The sequence below is a fragment of the Prionailurus viverrinus genome, chromosome C2 (assembly GCF_022837055.1).
Source record: "Prionailurus viverrinus isolate Anna chromosome C2, UM_Priviv_1.0, whole genome shotgun sequence".
NCBI lineage: Eukaryota > Metazoa > Chordata > Mammalia > Carnivora > Felidae > Prionailurus > Prionailurus viverrinus.
This window is the reverse complement of record NC_062569.1, coordinates 39,007,912-39,032,525: the sequence shown is the minus strand read 5'-3', so window position 1 is coordinate 39,032,525 and position 24,614 is coordinate 39,007,912. Positions and strand designations below refer to the sequence as shown.

Genomic DNA, 24,614 nt, shown 5'->3' with positions numbered 1-24,614 from the left:
CACTTTCTAACTGGAGGCAGTTTACAGACTGCAGAGCAGGAAAGGAGAGCATGAACACACCTGGGAAATATTTGAATTTAGAGCAGCCAGAATGGAGAAACATTGTTGAGCAATCAAGGCATTCCGTAGAGATCCCAAAATGGTCCCATTTTAGTAATAGGGCTAAATTTGGCCATATTAAGAATATTCTGTCATCACCTGAACAAAGCTTTTTAAAAAACCTTGAATGGATGAAATAACAATGCCACAGCAAAACTCAGCATTTTTTTTCATTTTTTATTTTTATTTTATTTTTTTAGTGTTTATTCTTTTTTTTTAATGTGAAATTTATTGTCAAATTGATTTCCACACAACACCCAGTGCTCATCCCAGTAGGTGCCCTCCTCAATGCCCATCACCACTTTCCCCTCTCTCCCATGCCCCACCAACCCTCAGTTTATTCTCAGTTTTTAAGGGTCTCTTATGGTTTGGTTCCCTCCCTCTCTAACTTTTTTTTTTCCTTCCCCTCCCCCATGGTCTTCTGTTAAGTTTCTCAGGATCCACATAAGAGTGAAAACATATGGTATCTGTCTTTCTCTGTATGACTTGTTTCACTTAGCATAACACTCTCCAGTTCCATCCACGTTGCTACAAAGGGCCATATTTCATCCTTTCTCATTGCCAAGTAATATTCCATTGTGTGTATAAACCACAATTTCTTTATCCATTCATCAGTTGATGGACATTTAGGCTCTTTCCATAATTTGGCTATTGTTGAAAGTGCTGCTATAAACATTGGGGTACAAGTGCCCCTATGCATCAGCACTCCTGTATCCCTTGGGTAAATTCCTAGCAGTGCTATTGCTGGGTCATAGGGTAGGTCTATTTTTAATTTTTTGAGGAACCTCCATACTGCTTTCCAGAATGGCTGCACCAGTTTGCATTCCCACCAACAGTGCAAGAGGCTTCCCATTTCTCCACATCCTCTCCAGCATCTATAGTCTCCTGATTTGTTCATTTTGGCCACTCTGACTGGCGTGAGGTGATATCTGAGTGTAGTTTTGATTTGTATTTCCCTGATGAAGAGCAACGTTGAGAATCTTTTCATGTGCCTGTTGGCCATCTGAATGTCTTCTTTAGAGAAGTGTCTATTCATGTTTTCTGCCCATTTCTTCACTGGATTATTTGTTTTTTGGGTGTGGAGTTTGGTGAGTTCTTTATAGATTTTGGATACTAGCCCTTTGTCTGATTGTCATTTGCAAATATCTTTTCCCATTCCATTGGTTGCCTTTTAGTTTTGTTGATTGTTTCCTTTGCTATGCAGAAGCTTTTTTATTTTATTTTAAACTTTTTTTTTTTTTTAACGTTTATTTTTGGGACAGAGAGAGACAGAGCATGAACGGGGGAGGGGCAGAGAGAGAGGGAGACACAGAATCGGAAACAGGCTCCAGGCTCTGAGCCATCAGCCCAGAGCCCGACGCGGGGCTCAAACTCACGGACCGCGAGATCGTGACCTGGCTGAAGTCGGATGCTTAACCGACTGCGCCACCCAGGCGCCCCACTATGCAGAAGCTTTTTATCTTCATGAGGTCCCAATAGTTCAAAAAACTCAGCATTCTTTAAAGAAAGACTAAAATCCAGACTCTGCAACATAAAACTCATATTCAGTATTCAATAAAAAATTACTATGCATGCAGGAAAAAGCAACTAATAACTAGGAATGCAATTAATTAATAGAAATAAATATAATGATGAAATTAGCAGACACATTCTTTAAAATACTAATTATAAATATTTTGAAAGAGAGGAAATATGAAAGTGAGACAAATGAAAGATATGAAAAAAGAACTAAAATGAAACATTTAGATGTAAAAAATGTTTCCAAAATGAAGAAAAACAAAACCCAAAAACAACAGTGAGCTTAATAGCTGACTGTACACTAAAATAAAAGGTTAATGAACTGGGACACCTTAGTGGCTCAGTTTGTTAAGTGTCCGACTCTTGATCTCAGCTCAGGTCATGATCTCACAGTTCATGAGTTTGAGCCCTGCATTGGGCTCTGCACTGACAGTGTGGAGCCTGCTTAGGATTCTCTCTCTCTCTCTGCTCCTCCCCTGCTCTCTCTCTCTCTCTCTCTCAAAATAAATAAATAAACTTAAAAATATAACTGAAGATGTAGCAAACAACCACAAAGTGTTTACAGAACAAAGAACAAAAGGGCCAAAAGTAAATGAACACATTGACTCTGTGAGTGTGGACAATATCGAGTGATCTAACATAAGTACAGATAGTATCCCAGAAGGAAGGGGGAATGGAAAATTTTTTGATGATACAGCAGTCAAATATTTTTCAAATTTGAAGAAAATCATATATTCCCAACAGCCTGAAGTCTAGTTAGTTCCCAACAGAGTAAACACCAGGAAAATCATACCAACAGACTTAAATTGTTGAAAATTAATGACAAAAATTTTTTTAAATGAACCCAAGGAAAAAAAAAAGCATTTTACTTGTAGTGCAATTAATAAGATAAGAATTAATATTGACTTTTCATTAGAAACAATATAAGCTGGAGGGTGATGGAAAAAACATCTTGAAAGTACTGACAGAAAGAAAAAAAATCTATAATCAGATTCTATATCTAGTTAAAATATCCTTCAAAAATGAAGGCAAAGACATTTTCAGACAAAGCTAAGAAAATGTATCACAATCCAGCACTATCAGAAATGATTAAGGAAGTTATTTTAGACTGAATAAAAATAATGCCAGATAGAAATTTGGTTCTACACAACTGTTCTACTAATCCAATTAAAGACAGATTTTCAGGCTAGATGAAAAAGCAAAGCAAACTTGATGGTGTGCATATAATCACTTTGAATATAAAGACAATGGTAGGTCTTTAGTTGTAAAAAAGCTAAAGTGGTTGTATTAATATCAGACAAAATAAATTTAAAGTGAAATGATATTACCAAAGTAAAGAATGTCATCTTATAATAATTAAAGGATCAATTCATTGAGAGGGCATAAAAATCCTAAACCTGTATTCACCTAATAAATGAGTTTCAAAATGCGTGAAACCAAAACTAAGAGAACTGAAAGGAAAATTAAATTAATCTGTAATTGTGGTTGAAGATTTCAACACAATTCAGTAACTGATAAAGGAAATTTACAGAAAATCACTAAGTTTATAGAAGACATGAACAACAATATCATCATGTTTGACCTAAATTGAAATATAGAAAACTACATTTAACAAAAAATACATACTTGTTTTGAGTGCATGGGAAATATTCATCAAATAGATTTTACGTTGAGCCACAAAAAATTCTAATAAAAGTAAAATAACCAAAATCATACAGCATTATTCTCTGACCATAATGAAATAAAATAAAAATAAATAAAATTTATCTGTAAATAAATACCTAAATATTTGAAAATTAAACTGTACAGTTTTAAATAACCCAGATTCAATGAATAAATAACATAGTGAATTAGAAAACAAATATTGAAATGAAATGAAATGAAATGAAATTATTTTTGAATTAAAGTGAGAGTAACACATTAAAATTTGTAGGGGCAGCTAAAGTGATGCCTCCATGGAAATTTATAGCTTTTAAGTGCAAATATTTTTTAAATGATATTAATATCTATTATTATTGATATTTTTAAAAAATAATTTAAAAAATCAATGATCTAAGCTTCTATTTATTTTTTTTATTTCTTTTATTTAAAATTTTTTTTTAACGTTTATTTATTTTTGGGACAGAGAGAGACAGAGCATGAACAGGGGAGGAGCAGAGAGAGAGGGAGACACAGAACCTGAAACAGGCTCCAGGCTCTGAGCTGTCAGCACAGAGCCCGACGCGGGGCTCAAACTCAGGGACCGTGAGATCATGACCTGAGCCGAAGTCGGACGCTTAACCGACCAAGCCACCAAGGCGCCCCTAAGCTTCTATTTAAAAAGGTAAAAAAAATTAAGCCCAACATAAGTAGAAGGAATGAAATAAGGAATAGAATAATGAATCAAAATAATAAGTTAAAAAAAATCAGTTGAACAAAGATCAGTAAAATCGATAAACCCCTTGCTAGGCTGATCAGAAAAAAATGAAGACAAAAATTGCCAAAGATAGGAATGTAAAAGGAGAAAACTCTATAGAGCTTATATACATTAAAAGAATAAATGGACATATTTCATGGGAAAATGGATTACTTAAAATTGATAAAATTGAAAATGTCTAAGAGATCAGTTGAACAAAATTGACACAGGGAAAAAATAAATATATGAAAAATTCTCCTATTAAAAAAAATGAAATTTATTATTTAAAACCTCCCCACCTCTAAAACAAAAAAAAAACATCACTCCCACGTGGAAGGACTAGTAAACTTAAGAAAATATTAAAAGAAAAATGACATTAATGTTATACAGATTTGAGGAAACAGTGGGAATGAAATACTTCCGACTCATTTTAGGAGGCCAACATTGTCCTAATACCCTAAAACCAGACAGAGACATTGCAAGGAAACAAAACTACAGATCAATATCCCTCATGAACATAGATGAAAAAATTTTTATCAAAATATTATAAATCTAATCCAGCAAAACATAAAAATAATATATCATTACCAAGTAGTACTTATTCTAGAAATGTAAAATTGATTTAACTTTCAAAAAAAATACAGATATTTAACTTGAAATGGATCAGAGATCTGAACATAAAGGCAAAAACTTTGTGACACTTACAGAAGAAAACCAAGGCAAAATTATTACAGAACTGGGATAGAGAAAGATTTTTGAGATAACATGCCAAAAGCTCCCATCATAAATGCAATAAATGTTAAATTTACTTATCAAAATTAAAAACTCTTTAATTTTTAAAATGTTTTTTGTAAATTTTATAATTTAATAAGTTATTTAATAAAATAAGGAAATAAAGTGACTGGGGCACTGGTTATAAAGTTATTGAGAGAGGGGCGCCTGGGTGGCTCAGTCAGTTGAGCATCTGATTCTTGATTTCGGCTCTGGTCATGATCCCATGGTTTTGAGATCAAACCTCGCGTCAGGCCATGTGCTGAGCATGAAACCTGTTTGTGATTCTCTCTCTCCCTCTGCCCCTCTCCCTTATTCGTGCTTGCTCTCTAAAATTAAAAAAAAAAAGTTAAGATTATTGAGTGAACATGTGGGATTTGAGATATAATTGTTTGAATACATAAATTTCAGGCATCCATGCGGAGATCATCCTGATTCTGTTGACATCCTGAAGTGATGCTCAATGCCAGGAAATCTCTTCAGTCTTTAAATTTATCTGTCAAGGTAAGGCCACACTTCATCCCAAGGTAGGATGCGAAAAACAGCTATATGTCTAAGGACTAACGTAAAATCTCATATTCTTTTGTAAAAATCCTTTAATGATTCTGACTTTCCTACTCCTTTTCTCCTTTTCAGTTTCTTCTTAATTATCAGCTGTTGTTGGTTTACAGTGCTCATCCAGCTTATCCTTACTGAATTGTTTTTCATTGCTTGATGCTATAGAGGTGCTGAAAAATCCCATAGTGATAACTGCCTTTCTTCTTTTCTTCCATGCTGCCCACTCAGGATTGTTTTATTATCCATTCCCTACGTGTAAATCTGTATTATATAGTTTTTGTTCTGACACAGGTACAGTCTTAGTTCCTTTTGGAGTGGATTTAATAAATGTTATTGTTATCACTTTAGGTTTTAAAACAGTATCTTTGTTTTATTTTTCCCAAGTATTGAGATATAATTGACATACAATATTGTATAAATTTAAGGTGTACAGCATGGTTTGACTTACATATTTGTGAAGAGATTACCACGATGAGTTTAATGTTTATCACCTCATATAGATACAAAAAAAATGAAAAAGAAAATGTCTTATTCTGTGTGATGAGAACTCCTAGAATTTATTCTCTTAACAACTTCCAAACATACCATACAGCAGTGTTAACTATAGTCATCATGTACATTGCATCTGTAGTACTATTTATCTTATAATTGAAAGTTTGTAACTTTTGATCACCTTCATCAGATTCCACCCTCCTCCACCGACTGCCTCTGGTAACCACACATCTGATCTTTTTTTTTTTTTTTTTTTTTTTTTATGAATTTGGAGGGGTTTTTTGTTTGTTTGTTTGTTTGTTTGTTTTGGTTTTGGTTTTTTAATTTTTTTTTAACGTGTATTTATTTTTGAGACGGAGAGAGACAGAGCATGAGCCGGGGAGGGGCAGAGAGAGAGGGAGACACAGAATCGGAAGCAGGCTCCAGGCTCTGAGCCATCAGCCCAGAGCCCGACGCGGGGCTCGAATTCACGGACCGTGAGATCATGACCTGAGCTGAAGTCGGACACTTAACCGACTGAGCCACCCAGGATCCCCTAATTTTTTTTTAATGTTTATTTTTGAGAGAGAGAGAGAGGGTGTGTGTGTGTGCGTGGTGTGTGTGTGTGTGTGTGTGTGTGTGTGTGTGTGTGAGCAGGGGAAGGGCAGAGAGAGAGTGAGACACAGAATCTGAAGCAGGCTCGAACTCATGAACCACAAGATCATGACATGAGCCGAAGTCAGACACTTAACTGACTGAATCACTCAGGCACCCTATTTTTTTGTTTTTTGTTTCTTTAGATTCCACATATAAGTGAGATCATACAGTATTTGTCTTTATTTCACTTAACATAATGCCCTCAAGGTCGATTGGTGTTTTCCCAAATGGCAAGATTTTGTTCTTTTTTATTTTGAATAATATTCCATTGTATATGTGTGTGTATGTGTTTATATGTATGTATGTATGTATATACTACAACTTTTTAAAAAAAACTTTATTCTTTATTTTTTTTAATTTACATCCAAATTCGCATATAGTGCAACAATGATTTCAGGAGTAGATTCCTTAGTGCCCCTTACCCATTTAGCCCATCCCCTCTCCCACAACCCCTCCAGTAACCCTCAGTTTGTTCTCTATATTTATGAGTCTCTTCTGTTTTGTCCCCCTCCCTGTTTTTATATTATTTTTGTTTCCCTTCCCTTATGTTCATCTGTTTTGTCTCTTAAAGTCCTCATATGAGTGAAGTCATTTGATTTTTGTCTTTCTCTAACTTCACTTAGCATAATACCCTCCAGTTCCATCCATGTAGTTGCAATATATCACAACTTTTGTATCTATTCATCCATGTATGGAGACTTAGGTTGTTTCCATGTCTTAGATATTGTAAATAATGCTATCATTAATTAGCATAGGGGTGCAGATTATCTTTTTCACATAGTGTTTTCATTTCCTTCAGATATATGGTAGTTCTAATTTTAAGTTTGGAGGAACCTCCTTACTGTTTTCCATAGTAGCTGTACCAACTTACCATCCTACCAACCATGCACAAGTGTTTCCTTTTCTCCACATCCTTATGAGCATTTGTTATCTCTTATCTCTTTTATTATGGCCATTCTAACAGATGTGAGGTGATATTGTGGTTTTAATTTGCATTTCCCTGATGATTAGTGATGTTGAACACCTTTTCATGTACTTGTTGGTCATTTGTATATCTTCTTTGGAAAAAGTCTATTCAGATCCTTTGCCCATTTTTTTAATTGTATTATTTGGGGGGCTCTGCTATTGAATTGTATGAATTGTTTTTTTATATTTTTGGATATTAGCTCCTTATCAGATATATAGTTTACAAGTATTTTTTTTCCTATTTTGAAGTTTGCAAGTATTTTCCCCCATTTTCACTTTAGTCAATTTTTTTGTTGTTTTTGTTTTTGTTTTCTGTGTAGAGCTTGTTAGTATGATGTAGACTCACTTCTTTATTCTTGACTTTGTTACTTGTGCTTTAGGTAGGTGTCATATGCAAAAAATTGCCGAGACCATTTCAAACTTTGTTTCTATGTTTTCTTCTAGGAGTTATTTGACTTCCAACCTTAACACTTAAGTCTTTAATCCATTTTGAGTTCATTTTCGTGAGAGGTATAAAACAGGTGTTTAGTTTAATTATTTTATATGGGAATATCTACAATTTTTCCAGCACCATTTATTGAATAGACTGTCTTTTGTCCATTGACTATTCTTGGCCCTCTTGTCAAATATTTGTTGGCTATATAAGCATGGGTTTATTTCTGGTTCTTGATTCTGCTCCATTGGTCAATATGTTTTAATGCCAGTATCATATTATTTTGATTACCATACTTTTATAATATAGCTTGAAATCAGGAAGGGTGTGATGCCTCCTACTTTGTTCTTTTCTCAAGATAACTTCTCTTTTAAATATCCCATTAATAAAATGAAAAAGCAACCCATAGATTGGGAAAAAAATTATGTACATATATCTATTAAATTATATATGTATATAATTATATAATTTATGTAATATAGAATATATTTATATTGTAATTATATTTTATAAAAATCATATGTAAATAATATGTAAGTGGTAAATAAATACTGAAAAAATGTTGATTATCAATACCCATCAGAAAAATATAAACTGAAAGTCAAAAGAACAAATGACTGTATACCCTTAATATGGCCAAGATGAAAAGGATTAGAAATACCAAGTATGGGTAAGGATGTGAAACAACAGAAACTCAAACAATGCTGGTGGGATTGAAAAATTATATAACACTTTAGAAAATAAATTAGCAGTTTCACAACATCTTATTTTAGAAGGAATTTACACAAATAAGTCAATGTCAAGAAATAACCCAACAATTTACCTTTTTCCAAAAATGAAGAGAAAATTATATAGAAATTCATCCCAGAAACAATCAGTGCTAGAAGGCTATGAAACAGTATTTACATTTCCTCAGGAAAAGTAAGAACATCCTAAGAATTTGATACTAAACCAATTATTGCACAAGTTTAAGCTAACAGACATTTCAAACCTATAAAAATTAGAGGATATATTATATTGCTTTTAGAAAGGAAACCACTTAAATTATTATAAAGAAAATAAAGAAGCCTAAAATTAAACCAAAGAAAAACCAAAAACTTGTAGTAAACATTTAAAAAGTAAAAGAAGAAAACATAAAATAACTTGACAGAACTAAGTCAAATATATCTCTCAGATCAATAAATTTATATGGAATAAACTTACCTAGTAAAGAAAACTCTTAGATTGAATCACAGTGCAAAACCCAAGTATAAATTGTAGATTAATGAGATCCAATCTAATCCAGAAAGGTTAAAAATTAATAGTTGGGTATAGACATAGCTGCAAGTGCCCACAAAATGAAAATAGGGGATATTTGTGCATGTTTTCCCCCCAGTTGTATTAAGAAATAATTGACATATATCACTGTATAAGTTTAAGGTATACAGCATGATGGTTTGATTTACATGTTATAAAATTATTGCCACAGTAGTTAACATCCACCATCTCATATATATACAAGAAAAAGAAAAAGAAAAAAACAATGTCTCCTTGTGATGAGAACTCCTAGGTTCTACTCTCTTAACAACTTTCCTACATACCATACAGCAGTGTTAACTATAGTCATTATGCTGTATATTACATCCATATTATTACTTTATATGGTAAAGATAAATATAAGATATAAGGTAAATATAAGATAACTAGAAGTTTGTACCTTTTTGACCACCTTCTTCCAATTCCCCTCTCCTCACCCCTGTCTCTGGTATCCACCATTATGATCTCTTCTATGAATTTGGTGTTCTTTGTTTTTAGATTCCACATATAAGTGAGATAATACGGTATTCGTCTTTGTCTGACTTACCTCTCTTAATATAGTGCATTTAGGTCCATTTATGTTGTTGCAGATGGCACGATTTCCTCTTTTTTATGGCTGAATAATATTCCATTGTATATATACACCACAACTTCTTTATCCATTCATCTATCAATGGACACTTAGGTTTGTTTCTATGTCTTGGCTGTTGTCACTAATGCTGCTTTGAATAAGGGGAAATAGATGTTTTTTCAACTTATGTGTATGTTTATATGTATCAGTTTTTTCACACTAATTCCTAGATGCTTATCAATTCCATTTCCTCTTCCACATGGGGTCACTATCTTTCCCAGCCCAGACTGCAATATGGATATGGTCTTGTGACAGGATTCTAGCCAAAGTAGCTTGATGGACAAGATACACCCACTTCCAGGCCTGATAATAAAATGTTTCATGCAGTCTTATCACTTTTTCTTAAGTCGAAATACTTAACATAAAATCTGAGGGGGCTATAGAAGATGGCCTGAACTAAGTTGCTCTTTTCAAAATATCAATATATAGTTGATAGATTATACTTATTCCTCTAGAGAGTATGGCCCTGCACAGCAGAAGGTGACATCTTCAGTGGTGATTTCTTCATTCCAGGGCCCATGTCTACTTAAATACCAACTACCAGACATTCTGAAGCTTCAGGTGAGAGGTAATGTTGAAATATTCCTGGGTAAGGCAATAATAAAATCCATTTTCATTAACCTACTTTATTTCATGTAGAGGTTATGAATCATCAAAGCCTTGTACAACTATTAATATTTTCAGGTCAGTCCAACCATTTAATGAGAATGATCTCATTCCTATCACATCCCTTTGTCTAGATAATTTCTTTTTCTGCACTGTGTACTAACTCTTCACATAAGATTATGATTTGGGGTCCTTCTGGCAGCTGATCTTTTAACTATAAACTAGTTGCCAACTTTTAGTTACCACTTTCATCAGTAAATATATCTTGTTACTATCTCCTGGAACCACTTTTGAAATCTCCCCTTTAACCCATCTGCAATTCCATGATTTTCTTGCACACAAAGTGGAATTTTCTGGTTTTTCTCTTCAAGATCTAAAGAATTTCTGGCTATGACATAGATATTTTTTGCAGATTATCTGGTGATTATAACTAGTGATAAAGTGTTGAATTGTATCAATGTATTAAAATGTATTTGAGCAGTAAAATAACACATTTTAGATTTCAAAGTCCTGTTGAACTTCTAAAATCTCAGCCTTACCCAATCACTGTTGACAAAATGATGGATGTTATACTCCTTTAAATGTTTCCTTATGAGATAATTTAAATTCCCCCTGCTTCCCCTCCCCTATCTGTCTGTAGTGTTGTACTTCCTTGGCTGAAATCAAATATTACTTTAGAAGTTTGGGCAACATAATGGCCTCCCTTGTCTTTTAGACCCTTGATTCTGGTGAAGTTTAAAAGTACATCAATGAATGTTAATTCATCCTCTGTTACACTTATAAAACTGGCTCATATTCTCCAAGTCTACTTGCCAATGTTATTCCCATGTCTAAAATACCCTATTGTTCTCCGAAAGTGAAAATAAAAAGGTGCTTTATTATGAAGAGCATAAACATTTTTTTCACTTAAAGATTGTGCTACATCTTGACAATTATCCTTCTTGTTTCTCCTTAACTGCTTCTGAAAAACAGGAGACACAGTCCATTAGCTAATAGTTCCTAGAAAATAGTAAATCCCTAAACAAATACTGGGCCTTGTTAAATGTAGAGGATTTATTAAAATAGTAGTTGTATTACTTTTCTCAAGCTTAGGTGGCTTAAAAAAAGGACGCCAAAATCTATTGTCTCAAGTTCTGGAGGCTAAAAGTCTAAAATCAGGTGTCTACAGGCCTATGCTCCTCTGAGGCCTGTAGGGCAATACTCCCTATTACATCATTCTAGCTTTTGGTAGTTTGCCAACAAATTTTGGCATTCTTTGGCTTGTAGATGCATTACTCTGTCTTCATGTGGTATTCTCCCTGTGTCTCCTAGAAGCATTCTTCCTTTTGAAACTCAAACATCTGGACCAACAGAGTGTAAGGTTGTGGGTACAGAAAGCAAAAAAAAAATATTGTTGGTGGACACTAAGAGTAACAATGAGTGATGTCACTCCCATATCATCCAGGAGGCTATTTATGTTTACATTAGCATCCAGTATATAGTGTTGGTTCTCCCATAACCAAGATTCACAGGTCCAGGAATCAAGGGTAGAACTAGGGAAATGGGAGTGAATCCTATTACTATTTAATACAACTCTTTTCTGTACTCCAAAGGCTGACTGATAATGGTGTTTTACTGATTGGTTAAAATTCACTCTCTAAAAGAAAAAAAACTTTCAGCAGTAAATAATTACTAATATAAGTGCATAATTATATATTGCTTACACTGTAATTTTTTTAATTTTTAAATTTTATTTAAATTCGGGGCGCCTGGGTGGTGCAGTCGGTTAAGTGTCCGACTTCAGCCAGGTCACGATCTCGCGGTCCGTGAGTTCGAGCCCCGCGTCGGGCTCTGGGCTGATGGCTCAGAGCCTGGAGCCTGTTTCTGATTCTGTGTCTCCCTCTCTCTCTGCCCCTCCCCCGTTCATGCTCTGTCTCTCTCTGCCCCAAAAATAAATAAATGTTGAAAAAAAAAATTTAAATCCAAGTTAGTTAACATACAGTGTAATAAAGATTTCAGGAGTAGAATTCAGTGATTCATCACTTACATATAACACCCAGGGCTCATCCCAACAAGTGCCCTCCTTAATCACTCATTTAGTCCATCCACCCCCACCCAACATCGCTCCAGCAACCCTCAGTTTGTTCTGTGTATTTAAGAGTCTCTTATGGTTTGCCTCCCTGTTTTTTTTTTTAATTTTTTTAAATGTTTGTTTATCTTTGAGAGAGAAAGAGACAGAGCGCGAGTGTGGAAGGGGCAGAGAGAGAGGGAGACACAGAATCTGAAGCAGGCCCCAGGCTCCGAGCTGTCAGCACAGAGCCCTACCAGGGCCAAACTCAAAAACTGGGAGATCATGCCCTGAGCCAAAGTCGGATGCTTAATTGACTGAGCCACAGAGGCGCCCCTGCCTCCATCTCTGTTTTTGTCTTATTTTTACTTTCCTTCCCTGTGCTCATCTGTTTTGTTTCTAAAATTCCACATATGAGGGAAATCATATGATATTTGTTTCTCTGACTGACTTATTTCACTTAGCAGAATGTACTCTAGTTCCATCCATGTTGTTGCAAATTGCAAGATTTCATTCTTTTTGATTGCCAAGTAATAATTCCATTGTGTGTGTGTGTGTGTGTGTATATACCATGTCTTTATCCATTTGTCAGTTGTTGGACATTTGGGCTCCTTCCATAATTTGGCTATTGTTGACACTAGTGTATACTGTAAATTTTAGAGGAGAGTTGAGTTGCTGTTTATTTGCGCTTTATCTGAATGCTTTATAGTTCTCTTTTTTTTCCATCTGTCAGTGGTTACTCCTTATTCTTACCATGTCACATATCTCATTTATCTTCATCAAAGACAGAGAGAAAAGGATAAACCCAATCACCTTAATAGCTCAAGAAAAAATAAACAAATATCACCAGAGAAACAAGTCAAAAAAATAATAAAGAGACAAGAATTTTGACTCTATGTTCTTGAGGTTGAAATACTTTTTCACTAGTTTATTGTAGTGAGGTTAACATCATTGCCATTTGCTTTGAATTCTTGAGTACAGGATATATATTTACCAATAGAAGAGTATGTGGACACTATGCCATGACTTATTTACCTCTCATTGGTGTGTTTTATTTATGAAATACTTTTACATATATTATTTTATTTATACAAAAGACCTTTGAAGTAGATTTAAAGCTTTTTTACCAATAAGAAAAACTAAGGTTCAAGGCAGTTAAACAGTTTGTGTTCAACCATATAACTGGTTTAGTGGCAATATGAAGCTCCAAATCTTTTTTTTTTTTCCTAGTACAACTCAAGTTTGAAAAAACTTTACAAATGGAATACTCTAGCAAATATTGAAATAGAGATTATTTAATGTATTAAAATTCTCCTTTTAACCTTTTGAAACTAATGCTACTTGTATTAACCTCATTCTAAAAAATACAGTAGATTAAAAATCTACTTTTCATTCATCATTTACCTTCATTCTTTTTACATTGATTTTATTATTTTTGAGAGAGAGAGAGAGAGAGAGAGAGAGAGAGAGAGAGAGAGAAAGGGGCAGAGAGAGTGGGACAGAGATTCCCAAGCAGGCTTTGTTGTACAGAACCTGATCAGGATTCAAACTCATGAACCATGAGGTCATGACCTGAGCTGAAATCAAGAGTCGGTCACTGAACTGAATGAGTCACCCAGGTGCCCCTCATTCATCATTTACCTTTAAAAAATACTTCTGGATTGTTTTAATATTAAATTATATGATAGAACAATTTTAAAAAATCTTTTAATTTTATCTAAATCCAAATTAGTTAACGTATAGTGTAATAATGGGTTCAGGAATGGACTTTAACAATTCATCACTTACATATAACCCACAGTGCTCATCCCAACATTAAGGAATGCTCATCTCCCATTCAACCCATCCCCCCACCAAACACCCCTCCAGCAACCCTGTTTGTTCTTTGTATTTAAGAGTCTCTTATGGTTCGCCTCCCTCTGTTTTTATCTTATTCTTCCTTCCCTTCCCTTCCCTTATGTCCATCTGTTTTGTTTCTAAAATTCCACATATGAGTGAAATCACATGATATTTGTCTTTTCTCTGACTTATTTCACTTAGCATAATATACTCTAGTTCCATCCACATTGTTGGAAATGGCAAGATTTCATTCTTTTTGATTGCTGAGAAGTATTCCATTGTATATATATATATATATATATACACACCACATCTTCTTTTTCCATTCATCAGTCAATGGACATTTGGGCTCTTTCCATAATTTGCCTATTGTTGATAGTGCTACTATAAACATTGGGGTTCATGTGCCCCTTTGAATCCATTTTTGTATCCTTTGGATAAATACCTAGGTATGATTGCTGCGTCATAGGGTAGTTCTATTTTTAATTTTTTTTTTTCATCGTTTATTTATTTTGGGGACAGAGAGAGACAGAGCATGAACGGGCAAGGGGCAGAGAGAGAGGGAGACACAGAATCAGAAACAGGCTCCAGGCTCTGAGCCATCAGCCCAGAGCCCGACGCGGGGCTCGAACTCACGGACCGCGAGATCGTGACCTGGCTGAAGTCGGACGCTTAACCGACTGTGCCACCCAGGCGCCCCTATTTTTAATTTTTTGAGGAACCTCCATACTACTTTCCAGGGTGGCTATACCATTTTGCATTCCCACCAACAGTGCAAAAGTGTTCCCCTTTCTCTGCATCCTTGCCGACATATGATAAAACAATTTTAAGAATAAAAGTTACAGCTGAAAATTATCATTTCTTTTTTTAAATGTTTATTTATTTAATTTGAGAGAAAGTTTGTGCACACAAGTGAGTGGGAGAGGGCAGAGAGAGACAGACAGAATCCCAAGCAGGCTCCACACTCAGCATGGAGCTGAACACAGGGCTCGATTTCATGATTGTGAGATTGTGACCTGAGCCATAATCAAGAGTTGGACACTTAACCGACTGATCCCCCAGGAGCCCTGAAAATTATTTCTTGATCATGAGAAGTTCTTTTTAGCCATAGCCTAAAAAGACCTCATGCATCATCAAAATAATTTTCATAATTATTTCGTGTATCAATCCTAAGGACATTTAAAAAGTTGTAGGGGCAATATTTCCTTTTATATATGTTTTCTGTAGTAAAGGATTATAATTCATCAGTGCCAGTGTTTAGGTCATAGGTAGAACTCCCAAAGGAAGTAATTCATTTTGAAAGGAAATGACTGCCCCACTTTGTTTAAACCAGCCCAATGTATTAAACTTAATAGAGGAAAAAAGTACACCTTTATATATAGATGATAATCTAAATTTATATCTGCAGCCCTGAGATCCAGATATACATATCTACCATAATGACCCTATCCACTGGGATAATGATTATGCACCTCAAACTTAACCTGGTCCTTCCAGAACTCTTGTGTCAGTCCTTTATCTCCGTCTTAGTAGAAGCTGAATTCCAAGATATTCTTATTTCCTCTTTCCTTCACACCCTATATCCAACCTATCTGAAACAACTGTTGGATTTACTTTCAAATTATATCCCAACCACTTCTTAAAAACTCTACTGCTACTGCCCTAGTCCAAGTCACCATCATCTCTCACCCTAACTACTACAGTAATCTGCCTCTTTTATGGCACCATCATCCTACCAGCAAGTCTCCATAAGGAAGCCAGGGTGATATTTTTAACAATGTAAATTAAACCATATCTCTTACTCTGCAGCCCAGAATATGGTCCCATGTCCTTATATTGGTTTAAGGAGCTACCTATACTTCTGTATGGCCTCATCTTGTATCACTGTCCTTTTACCACTGCTGTAGTCACACTGTCTTTTCAGCTCTTCCTGTGAACACACCAAACTTGTTCAGACCTCCTTGGTATTTCTTTTACCTTTCACTGGAGATATTTGCATAATTTCTGTCCTCACATCATTCAGGTGTCTGGTCAGATGTTCCTTGAGAAAATTTTCCTGATTGCTCTAAAATGCACTCCTCCCCACTACTTAATTCCTTTGACTCCTTGATTCATTTTCTTCATAGGAAGTGTTTAATTTTTGCTTTCACACTAATTGTCCCTCTTGCATGAACAGGAGTTTTACCTTTTTCATGGCTCCATCTCTAGTGCCTGGTTCAGTGCCCAGTGCTTGGACAGAAATTTAGGTATTTTTGAATGAATGGATGAATGCATTCATTTAAATATTCATAGTTCTAAAATTGAAGCAAAATAGTTTAATAATGTATAATGCTAGCTTAATAGTTACATTGCTTTAGAAAAATCTCAGTTAAAATTATTTGCAATTTGCTTCTCTGAAGAGTTGATCTGCTGAGTGACTCAACCATTAATAGGCATGCCTTATGGCAGATGCAGGGATTGCAAAAAAAAAAAATGGCTAAGAATATATAATTTGTCTCCATCTACAGCAGTGGTTCTCAACCTTAGTCATATATTCGAATCATATGGGGAGGTTGTAAAAGTCTGATAACCAGGCCAGATCCCAGAACAAGTAATTCAGAATCTTTGAGGGTTGTATCTAGGACTCCATTAAAAAAAAAAAAAATCTCCCCAGCTGATCATAATGGACAACCAAGATTGAGGACCACTGATCCATGAGGCAGGGGGTTTTGCAAAACTATTCCTGATACTGACAACAGTAAAGGAGGTATTCCAATACTTGTTAAATTAATTAATGAGTGAGTTAGTGAATGAATGGGTGAATGTAAAGGATGTTGATAGCCAACTGAACTCCTGATCACTGCTTGAAAACCATTCAGAGGGTTGGGCTACCAATAAAGTTGCTAGATTTAGCAAATAAACATATAGGATCCCTAGTTACACTTGAAATTTAGATGAAGAAGGATCTTTTTTTAAAGCAATGTATGTCCCAAATATTTCAGGGAATATATACATACTAAAAAATGGATTCATTACTTGCCTGAAATTTAAATTTAAGTGGGCATCCTATATTTTAGGTGGCAACTCTACTTGTTACTAATGAAGGAACAGTTAAGGTTGTTCTCTTGTAAAATTCAGCATGTTATTAAAATATTTAAAATAATTCACTGTTGAAGTGGTAATTTAATCCTCTATCTTCAGCTGTACAAAGGTACCATAAAACAGTCTATTATCCTTAGGAATGAATTTAATTTTGTCTTTTTAAGCTATTAATAGAGCAGTCATAAAAATGAGGTGAATTCTTATGCATTATAGATTTTCCAAATGAGCTTAGAATTTAGATTCTTCAGTATCTGTTTTTGAACTATCAAATCTTATACCTAGGGTAAAAAAATAAAATTGTAAGTGTTTTTAGGACCTGTGAAGTACACTTTCAGCATAACCTCTGAATCAGGGACTATATTTTGCATTCTCTTTCTACTCCTATGAAGTGTGAGAAAGACAGGTATTCTTCAGGCCATAGACCTTTATTTCTTCCTAGCTATATAATACTGACCAGCTAAAACTAAGATTAAATGGTGATAGTGAATAAAACTTGAGCTTAATGATGGAAAAACAGCATAATTGAAATAAATCAGTTGAATAATTGGTCATTCAAGCAGAAGTCTCAAAGATACTACCATTTTCTTAAAGGATCCATAGAAGTTCTCACCTTTTGCAAATGTAGATTAATACCCTTCCACCAGTGGGTGTCATACTCATGTGTTCAGAAATTCTCCATTGGGTGGGTGACCCAAAGAAGTATTAATTATGGTATTAGAATGAATTCCATTCATTATAAGTATGGAAAGAATAGAATGGTGAAAAGGCAAAACAGGAAAAGCTATTCGCATTTCTAACATTTTCATTCTCCATTGGGGTTACACAGTATGGACTAATTCTATGCTTCCTGCAGAATTTGCTGGAAGTGACTTGCTGAGAATTAGATGGTCAAAAAAAAATTGATTTTCTGTGAACAATGTCTTTTATTGTTTTAAGACCTCTTCTTCAAAACTTGCCTGCATGTTGTAACAAAAATCATACTTTTGCAGCAATTTTTCTGGTTATTTACCATTTCTTTCTAGACATTTAAGCAACCATCCCTAAATCTAATGATGGACAAAAAAACAACAAAAAAAAAAACCACAAAAGCTCAGAAGAGAAAAAGGTCTATTCAAGTATAAATTCTAATACATCTATCCCATAATTCTGAGACTATTATAATAAGGGTACCATCAGGCAAGCTATATATTTTCTGCATATTGCTCTGGCTGACAATCTGCAGTGAGGGTACAAGAGCATTATAACTCAAATAGATTTTTCTGACATGGGGTATATCTGGAACCCTGCTCTTTCATAAACATTACTGCCTGTTTTTCAGAGCTTGAGATGACATAATTGTAGGTTTTGTAAATTTTCAGCAAGGCACACTATTTAAGATATCTGATGTAGGCATTACATAACTTTGAAATACAAAATTTCAAATTTTGTTTTTAGAAAGACTGTCTTGGGGCAGTGAATCCAGGTGGGAAGTACTTAGCTTTATTTTGACTTTCAGTAATCCTCATATTTATTTTGCAATTCAGTACAAAGGTGAATACTCTCAATTTGAGAAATTATACATAGAGCTATTTGATTCCCTCTGTTTGTCAAGTTTCATACATATATATGCATACATGTGTTTTTTTAGTGTACTGATTTTATGGTTTAAAAAAATTTTTTTTAACATTTATTTATTTTTTGAGAGACAGAGAGAGACAGAGCATGAGCAGGGGAAGTGCAGAGGGAGACACAGAATCAGAAGCAGGCTCCATGCTCTGAGCTGTCAGCACAGAGCCCAACGCGGGGCTTGAACTCACGAACCGTGAGATCATGACCTGGGCTGAACTCATCACCTAACCGACTGAGCCACCCAGACACCCCTATGGGTTTTTTTTAAACAGTATACCTATGGTGGTGGTAATAATAATAATAAAGGTTTTTTTTAAACAGTATACCTATGGTGGTGGTAATAATAATAATAATAATAATAATAATAATAACAACAACAACAACAACAATAATAATAGCTATTTGCTGAGGTAGTATAGTTAAGGTTAAAGGCACAGGCCTTGGGAGTTTTTCTTCCTGTGTTCTGACCCCAGCTCTGCCTAATAGCTATGTAGCTATGGCAAAACTAACCTCTCTAAACCTTAATTTCCTCATTTGAAAATGAGATAATGAAAACAGCTACCTGTTAGCACTGTGTACTAATTGAGAAAATATATGTGAAGTCTCGGACATGTAGTTGGCACTAGATGATTGGTAGCTGCTCTTCTAAGGGTAGAATTTGTAAACTGGAAGTAAACACTTTAGTGAACTCATCTCTGAATTAGAGCTAATAACAGTTGACTACCTTTAAGGCTTTTGTGAAGATTAAGTGATGTAAGGTGTATATGATACACTGAGCTTAGTGGCTGGCACACAGTAAGCATGTCAATCAATGGGAGCCATTGTTTTATTATTATTTTTTTTTCAAGTACCATATATACTGCATTTCCAATAAAAATATCATCCTCATTATATTGAGAAGAAACTTGGGCCAAAATAGGCTAGAAGGTAATTGGGCCAACAGTCGAACCCTAGTCTGGCTCCAATGCCCCACATCCTTTCATGACAATCTACTTAGCTCTAACCAAAGGTCATTCCAACATTAAGAGAGAGGACACTGAGAGACCAAGAAACATGTTTTATTTCAATTCAATTGCTCAGAGATGGGACATGTTTCCTACTATTTTGCTGATTCTCTACCATAGAGTAACTGAAAAATGCATTGTTTACTCTAAGTTTTGAGGCCTTTTAAAAAAATCATAATGATGCTATTTTTTATCATTCAGACAATGAGAATAGAGATTGCATAACCAAATAAAGAATGAAAGAAAGCAGTATCATGTTCTTTAAATTCTCCAAAATGTCTGATAAAATTATAGACTTTGTTGTACTTTTTGGTGCATTTTAAATGAGCATAAAGCTGATATTTAAAATTAGAAGTATTTTGAACAAAGATGTTACATGAAATTATTATTTTTACTTCTAATGTTTAGTTTTTACCTCAAGTGTTTACAAAATGCACGTGGCTAAATATAAATAAGTCAATCAGTTGGTGTTCCAGATGTCTTGGGAAATATCCAGATGTTTGTGATCTTAAAAAGGGATATTTTCAAAACAACCATTTTATTTCCCTACTTTTCAGCTGCATGTGCTAGCTTAGCTATTATACTGACTTAGCTATAATTTGCTCTTAGTGTAAAATAACCTGAGTCTTTTCATAGGGAAAATCTGATTCCAAAAATATAAACTTTAAGTCACTTTGAAAATATTTTAGAAAATTAGAATGGAAAGGAAAAGAAGGACTGTTTAAATCAGGGGTTGACAAAGCTTTTCTGTCAAAAACCAGGTTGTAAATATTTTAGGCTTTGTCAGTCACGTGGTCACTCTTGAAAGTACACAACTCTGCCTTTACTAGACTTGATAGGCATGGCTGGATTTCAGTAAAATTTTATTTACAAAGCAAGCAGTAGTGGGCTGCATTTGATTGGCCTGGGTGTAACCATGCTGAAGATACCAGATATATTCTATTTTGCATAATAAGTAAAAATTTGCCAACATAAGTTAGGGAGAAGAAATTTTTAAATAGTAGCATCTATCACTATCCAGTTGCCCTTGGAGATGTAATGGTTATACTTCATTTGCTCCCACCTTCTTACTCCCCCTTCTCTGACCTCCTTTGTCTCATAGGAGGTTGACCTTAACAGACTGAATCACCCTCAGACTTTTGAGTGACATATGCTAAAAGAGAAAAATTCTTATAACTCTGGAGTGACTCACTCCGACATAGATATTTCACTGCCTTCCCAACCTGAACTGCCGGGTCCTAAGGGAAATCCACACTGGGCACAAATCTTTCCTCTCTCTCAAACTAAAGTGTATTGCTTCTCTGTTCTCTCAGGGTAAGCTTCCTGCTGATTCTCACTTAGAAAATACCTGATCAATCTGCTGAGTATAAACTAACCCTCAGGGAGGGACTTCTCTTTATTAGAGGATTTCAAGATATGCCTTAAAAAGTAAATAAGGAATTTATGAAGATGGGGCTGACAGCTACCCTGGGGAACACGGTGAGGCTAAAAAGCCATTCTGGTAACTCCTACCTTAGAGAAAATTCATTATCCATAAGGTCAACCTTGATACTAGTAACAAACCAAGATTTGGGGACCCAGGTATTTTTGAATCACCTCACCAAATACCCATTAGGTCTTTTAAAACAAGTAGTGTAATGTTTATTCATCTTTGATACCACTTTAATATTCTGTATATATTTTTTAATTAGTCTAAATTGTCAGGTGTTATGCTACCATGATATAATTGAGAGATGATGAAATAGAACTCAAGTGGTAATTTTTTTTATGTTATCTTAATGACAATTAGAGATGTTACTGGTTTGACTAGGTATGTGTATGCAAAGAATCTGCTGTTGAAAAAAAAATCACTTTAAAACTCCATTAATGAACCATTTGTTCATTAACAAATGTATTTCCTGAAATGCACTTCTTGGAGCACTAATCTTATGAGTCTCTGTAAAGGAGTGTTCAAAGGCTAACTATAGCCTGCTCTTAAAGGATGGCAATGCACAGGAGCAGATTAAAGGCTCTGGGAGGTATTACAGTAACTAACCTGTTTAAGTTTCTTCACAAAATATTTCCCCAGCCTACTTAACCATGAAACCTTTTTTGAATGTGATTTATTAACACTTCATAGACTTTATTTTGAGAAATGCTGGTAAAAGGTATTAAAATATCTGGGTTTAGTCACTAGGAAAACTACCGCTATTTCATTCAATTATTTTTGGCATCTATTAGTTGATTTGAACATTTGTTATTTAAAATTATCATCTTTGAAAAGATTTAAAAAGAAAATATAATAAGATATTTCCTTAAATGTCTGGTAAACACAGTTTTGCCTGCCTCCAAGTATTAGGATTTGTAATTTTATGTGGAGGGATTAATGTCCTAAACAGGCTTTGTGTTTTGAGCAGTGGGCAAAGTAGGGTGGTCATGGGAGTGTCTAAAAGGAATGAAAAATATAAGGAAATATTTTGAGTTGGGGTGCCATGTTGGCTCAATCGGTTAAGCATTCTGACTCTTGATTTTTGGCTCTGGTCATTATCTCACTGTTTGGGAGTTCAAAACCCACATCAGGTTCTGCGCTGAGTATGGAGCCTGCCTGGGATTCCCTCTCTCTCCTTCTCTCTGCCCCTTCCCCACTTGTTCTCTCTCTCTCTCTCTCTCTCTCTCTCTCAAAATAAATAAACTTGAAGAAAAAGAAAAAGAAAAAATATTTTGAGTTGATCCTAACCCTGAATTTTGTGTTTAGAGCTTTGGCTATACCATATATTATTTTTTCTTTCCAATTTTATATTTATTCTCAAATTTTAAATATAGTGAAAGTTATATTGAAACCAGTGATATAATCATAGCCACAAATTATAATTTCAGGGGTATAGGATTTTGTGGTGTTTGGACTACAGACAAAGACAGACATACACTGCCACAAAACTACAGCAAAATTAGCTGGAGTAGCAGAATTTCATTAATTTCCCATTTAAAAAATTTATCTTAAAAGGCCATTAATTTCCAGAGATATTATCAAACTTCATGAATAATTTATTACGTAGAATGTGATGAGAATTTCAATACAAGTTTTTGACCACCCATGAAGAAAATACTGCCTGCACATGTGGTACTTATCATTTATGTTCATGTTGTTATAAATGAAATAATTCTTTGAAGCCAAAGGCATCTAAATCTAGAATTTTACCTAAGCAAAATGTGTATTTTGAAAATATTTTAAATAAAGATATATTTTACATATAGTAATATACACAAATGTTAAAAGTAAAGTTGGATGAATTTTTATATACATATAAAATCTCTATAACCATCAACAGATCAAGATCAACCTTGCCAGAAAGTTCTCTTCTACTCCTTCCCCATTGATACCCATCCATCCCATAGCATTATTTTGACTTCTACCAACATAAATTAATTTTGCCTGTAAAATACATATTTTTAACAATGTGTTTTTATTGTTGTTAACAAATGTATAAAAAGTAAAAATTACTGCTTGGGTACTAGTTTGGGGCAAATGAATATAAAAAAGAGAATAGTGGTTATATATTTAATAACAATAATGATTAGGTTGTACTTACAGGCACCCAGGCATACTTTATCAAAGTGATCTAAAATATTTGCCAAGACTTTAGGAGTTGTCAGTAGCTACCGATTCAATGTATGCTTTGCCTGCAGTTCAGTTAAACTCATGACTGTTTCTGTATGAATAAATTTTTTATGTTGGGTCCATTATTAGAGGACTAAGAGTACAGGTGAGACAAATGTACTTCTGTCAAGAATTTTATAATCTAATATCTGTAGATCTTACATGCCTTTCATCATTCACCCTTATTTGTTTTATTAGGCTTTCTCTCCTAACTGGTATGTTTAAAGCCAGTCTAGGATTGGAATCTGGTTCTCCACAACTCTTACCCTATGGTTACATCAGCCTAGTAAAAAGAAAAATAAAAGATCTTTCCTTTGGCAATGGACCACAGAGATGTAGCCACAAAGCCAGATGCTCTTGCTCAAATGGAACTTTGCAGGCCCTGAACACATGGTTTCTGGGAAAAACCTAAAGGGCGTGATTTTCCACAATGTGTCTGCATAGACAAGATGGACTTCAGAGGCTGGAATGATAATAATTATACTTTGTATGGTCTTGAGTTTTCCTGCTTCCCAAGTTGGTTTTGAGAAGGAGCACAATGTGAATGAAATAAGCTCCTCAAGACAGAATTCTTTGGGTGCTGCTTTTCTGGCCTGCTGCCCAACTCTGAACACTAGAATTCTGTCTATAATTATCAGCTGGGGTTCAGGCTAAAGATCGAGTAGACCCTCTGTAGTTTTAATCTCTTCATGCAATATTCTATGCTGGTTGCTGCTATTTCTGGTCAATATCCCAACCCCACCTTACTCCTCTATTTCCCTGATTGAGTGTAACAAAAGCCTTATAAAAGAAATGATAATGATTTCTGTATCTTCCCTTTAATTTTTAAATTATTACTCCATCTAAAAAAATTCTGTTTTTTTCAAAGATATTTGATTCAATCTAGTTCCCTCAATATCCCAAACTTAAAATTCAAGTTAAAAATGTACACCTAGAATTTTGCCTAGATATGATTTTTTTCTCTTAAGTATTCTTTTAAAACTTAATTTAAATGAAT

General features: G+C 34.5%; 1 protein-coding gene across 4 annotated transcripts in view; it reads left to right on the top strand.

Annotated features, from left to right (window-relative positions):
* Positions 1 to 24,614, top strand: part of SLC9A9 (solute carrier family 9 member A9) — a 687,543-nt gene that overhangs the window by 12,982 nt on the left and 649,947 nt on the right. For all 4 annotated transcript variants that reach the window (XM_047875494.1, XM_047875495.1, XM_047875498.1 and 1 more), the window contains one exon: positions 5,195 to 5,287. In XM_047875494.1, the coding sequence (XP_047731450.1) occupies positions 5,240 to 5,287 (48 nt within the window). In that variant the 5' untranslated portion in view covers positions 5,195 to 5,239. The remainder of the gene's footprint in view (positions 1 to 5,194; positions 5,288 to 24,614) is intronic.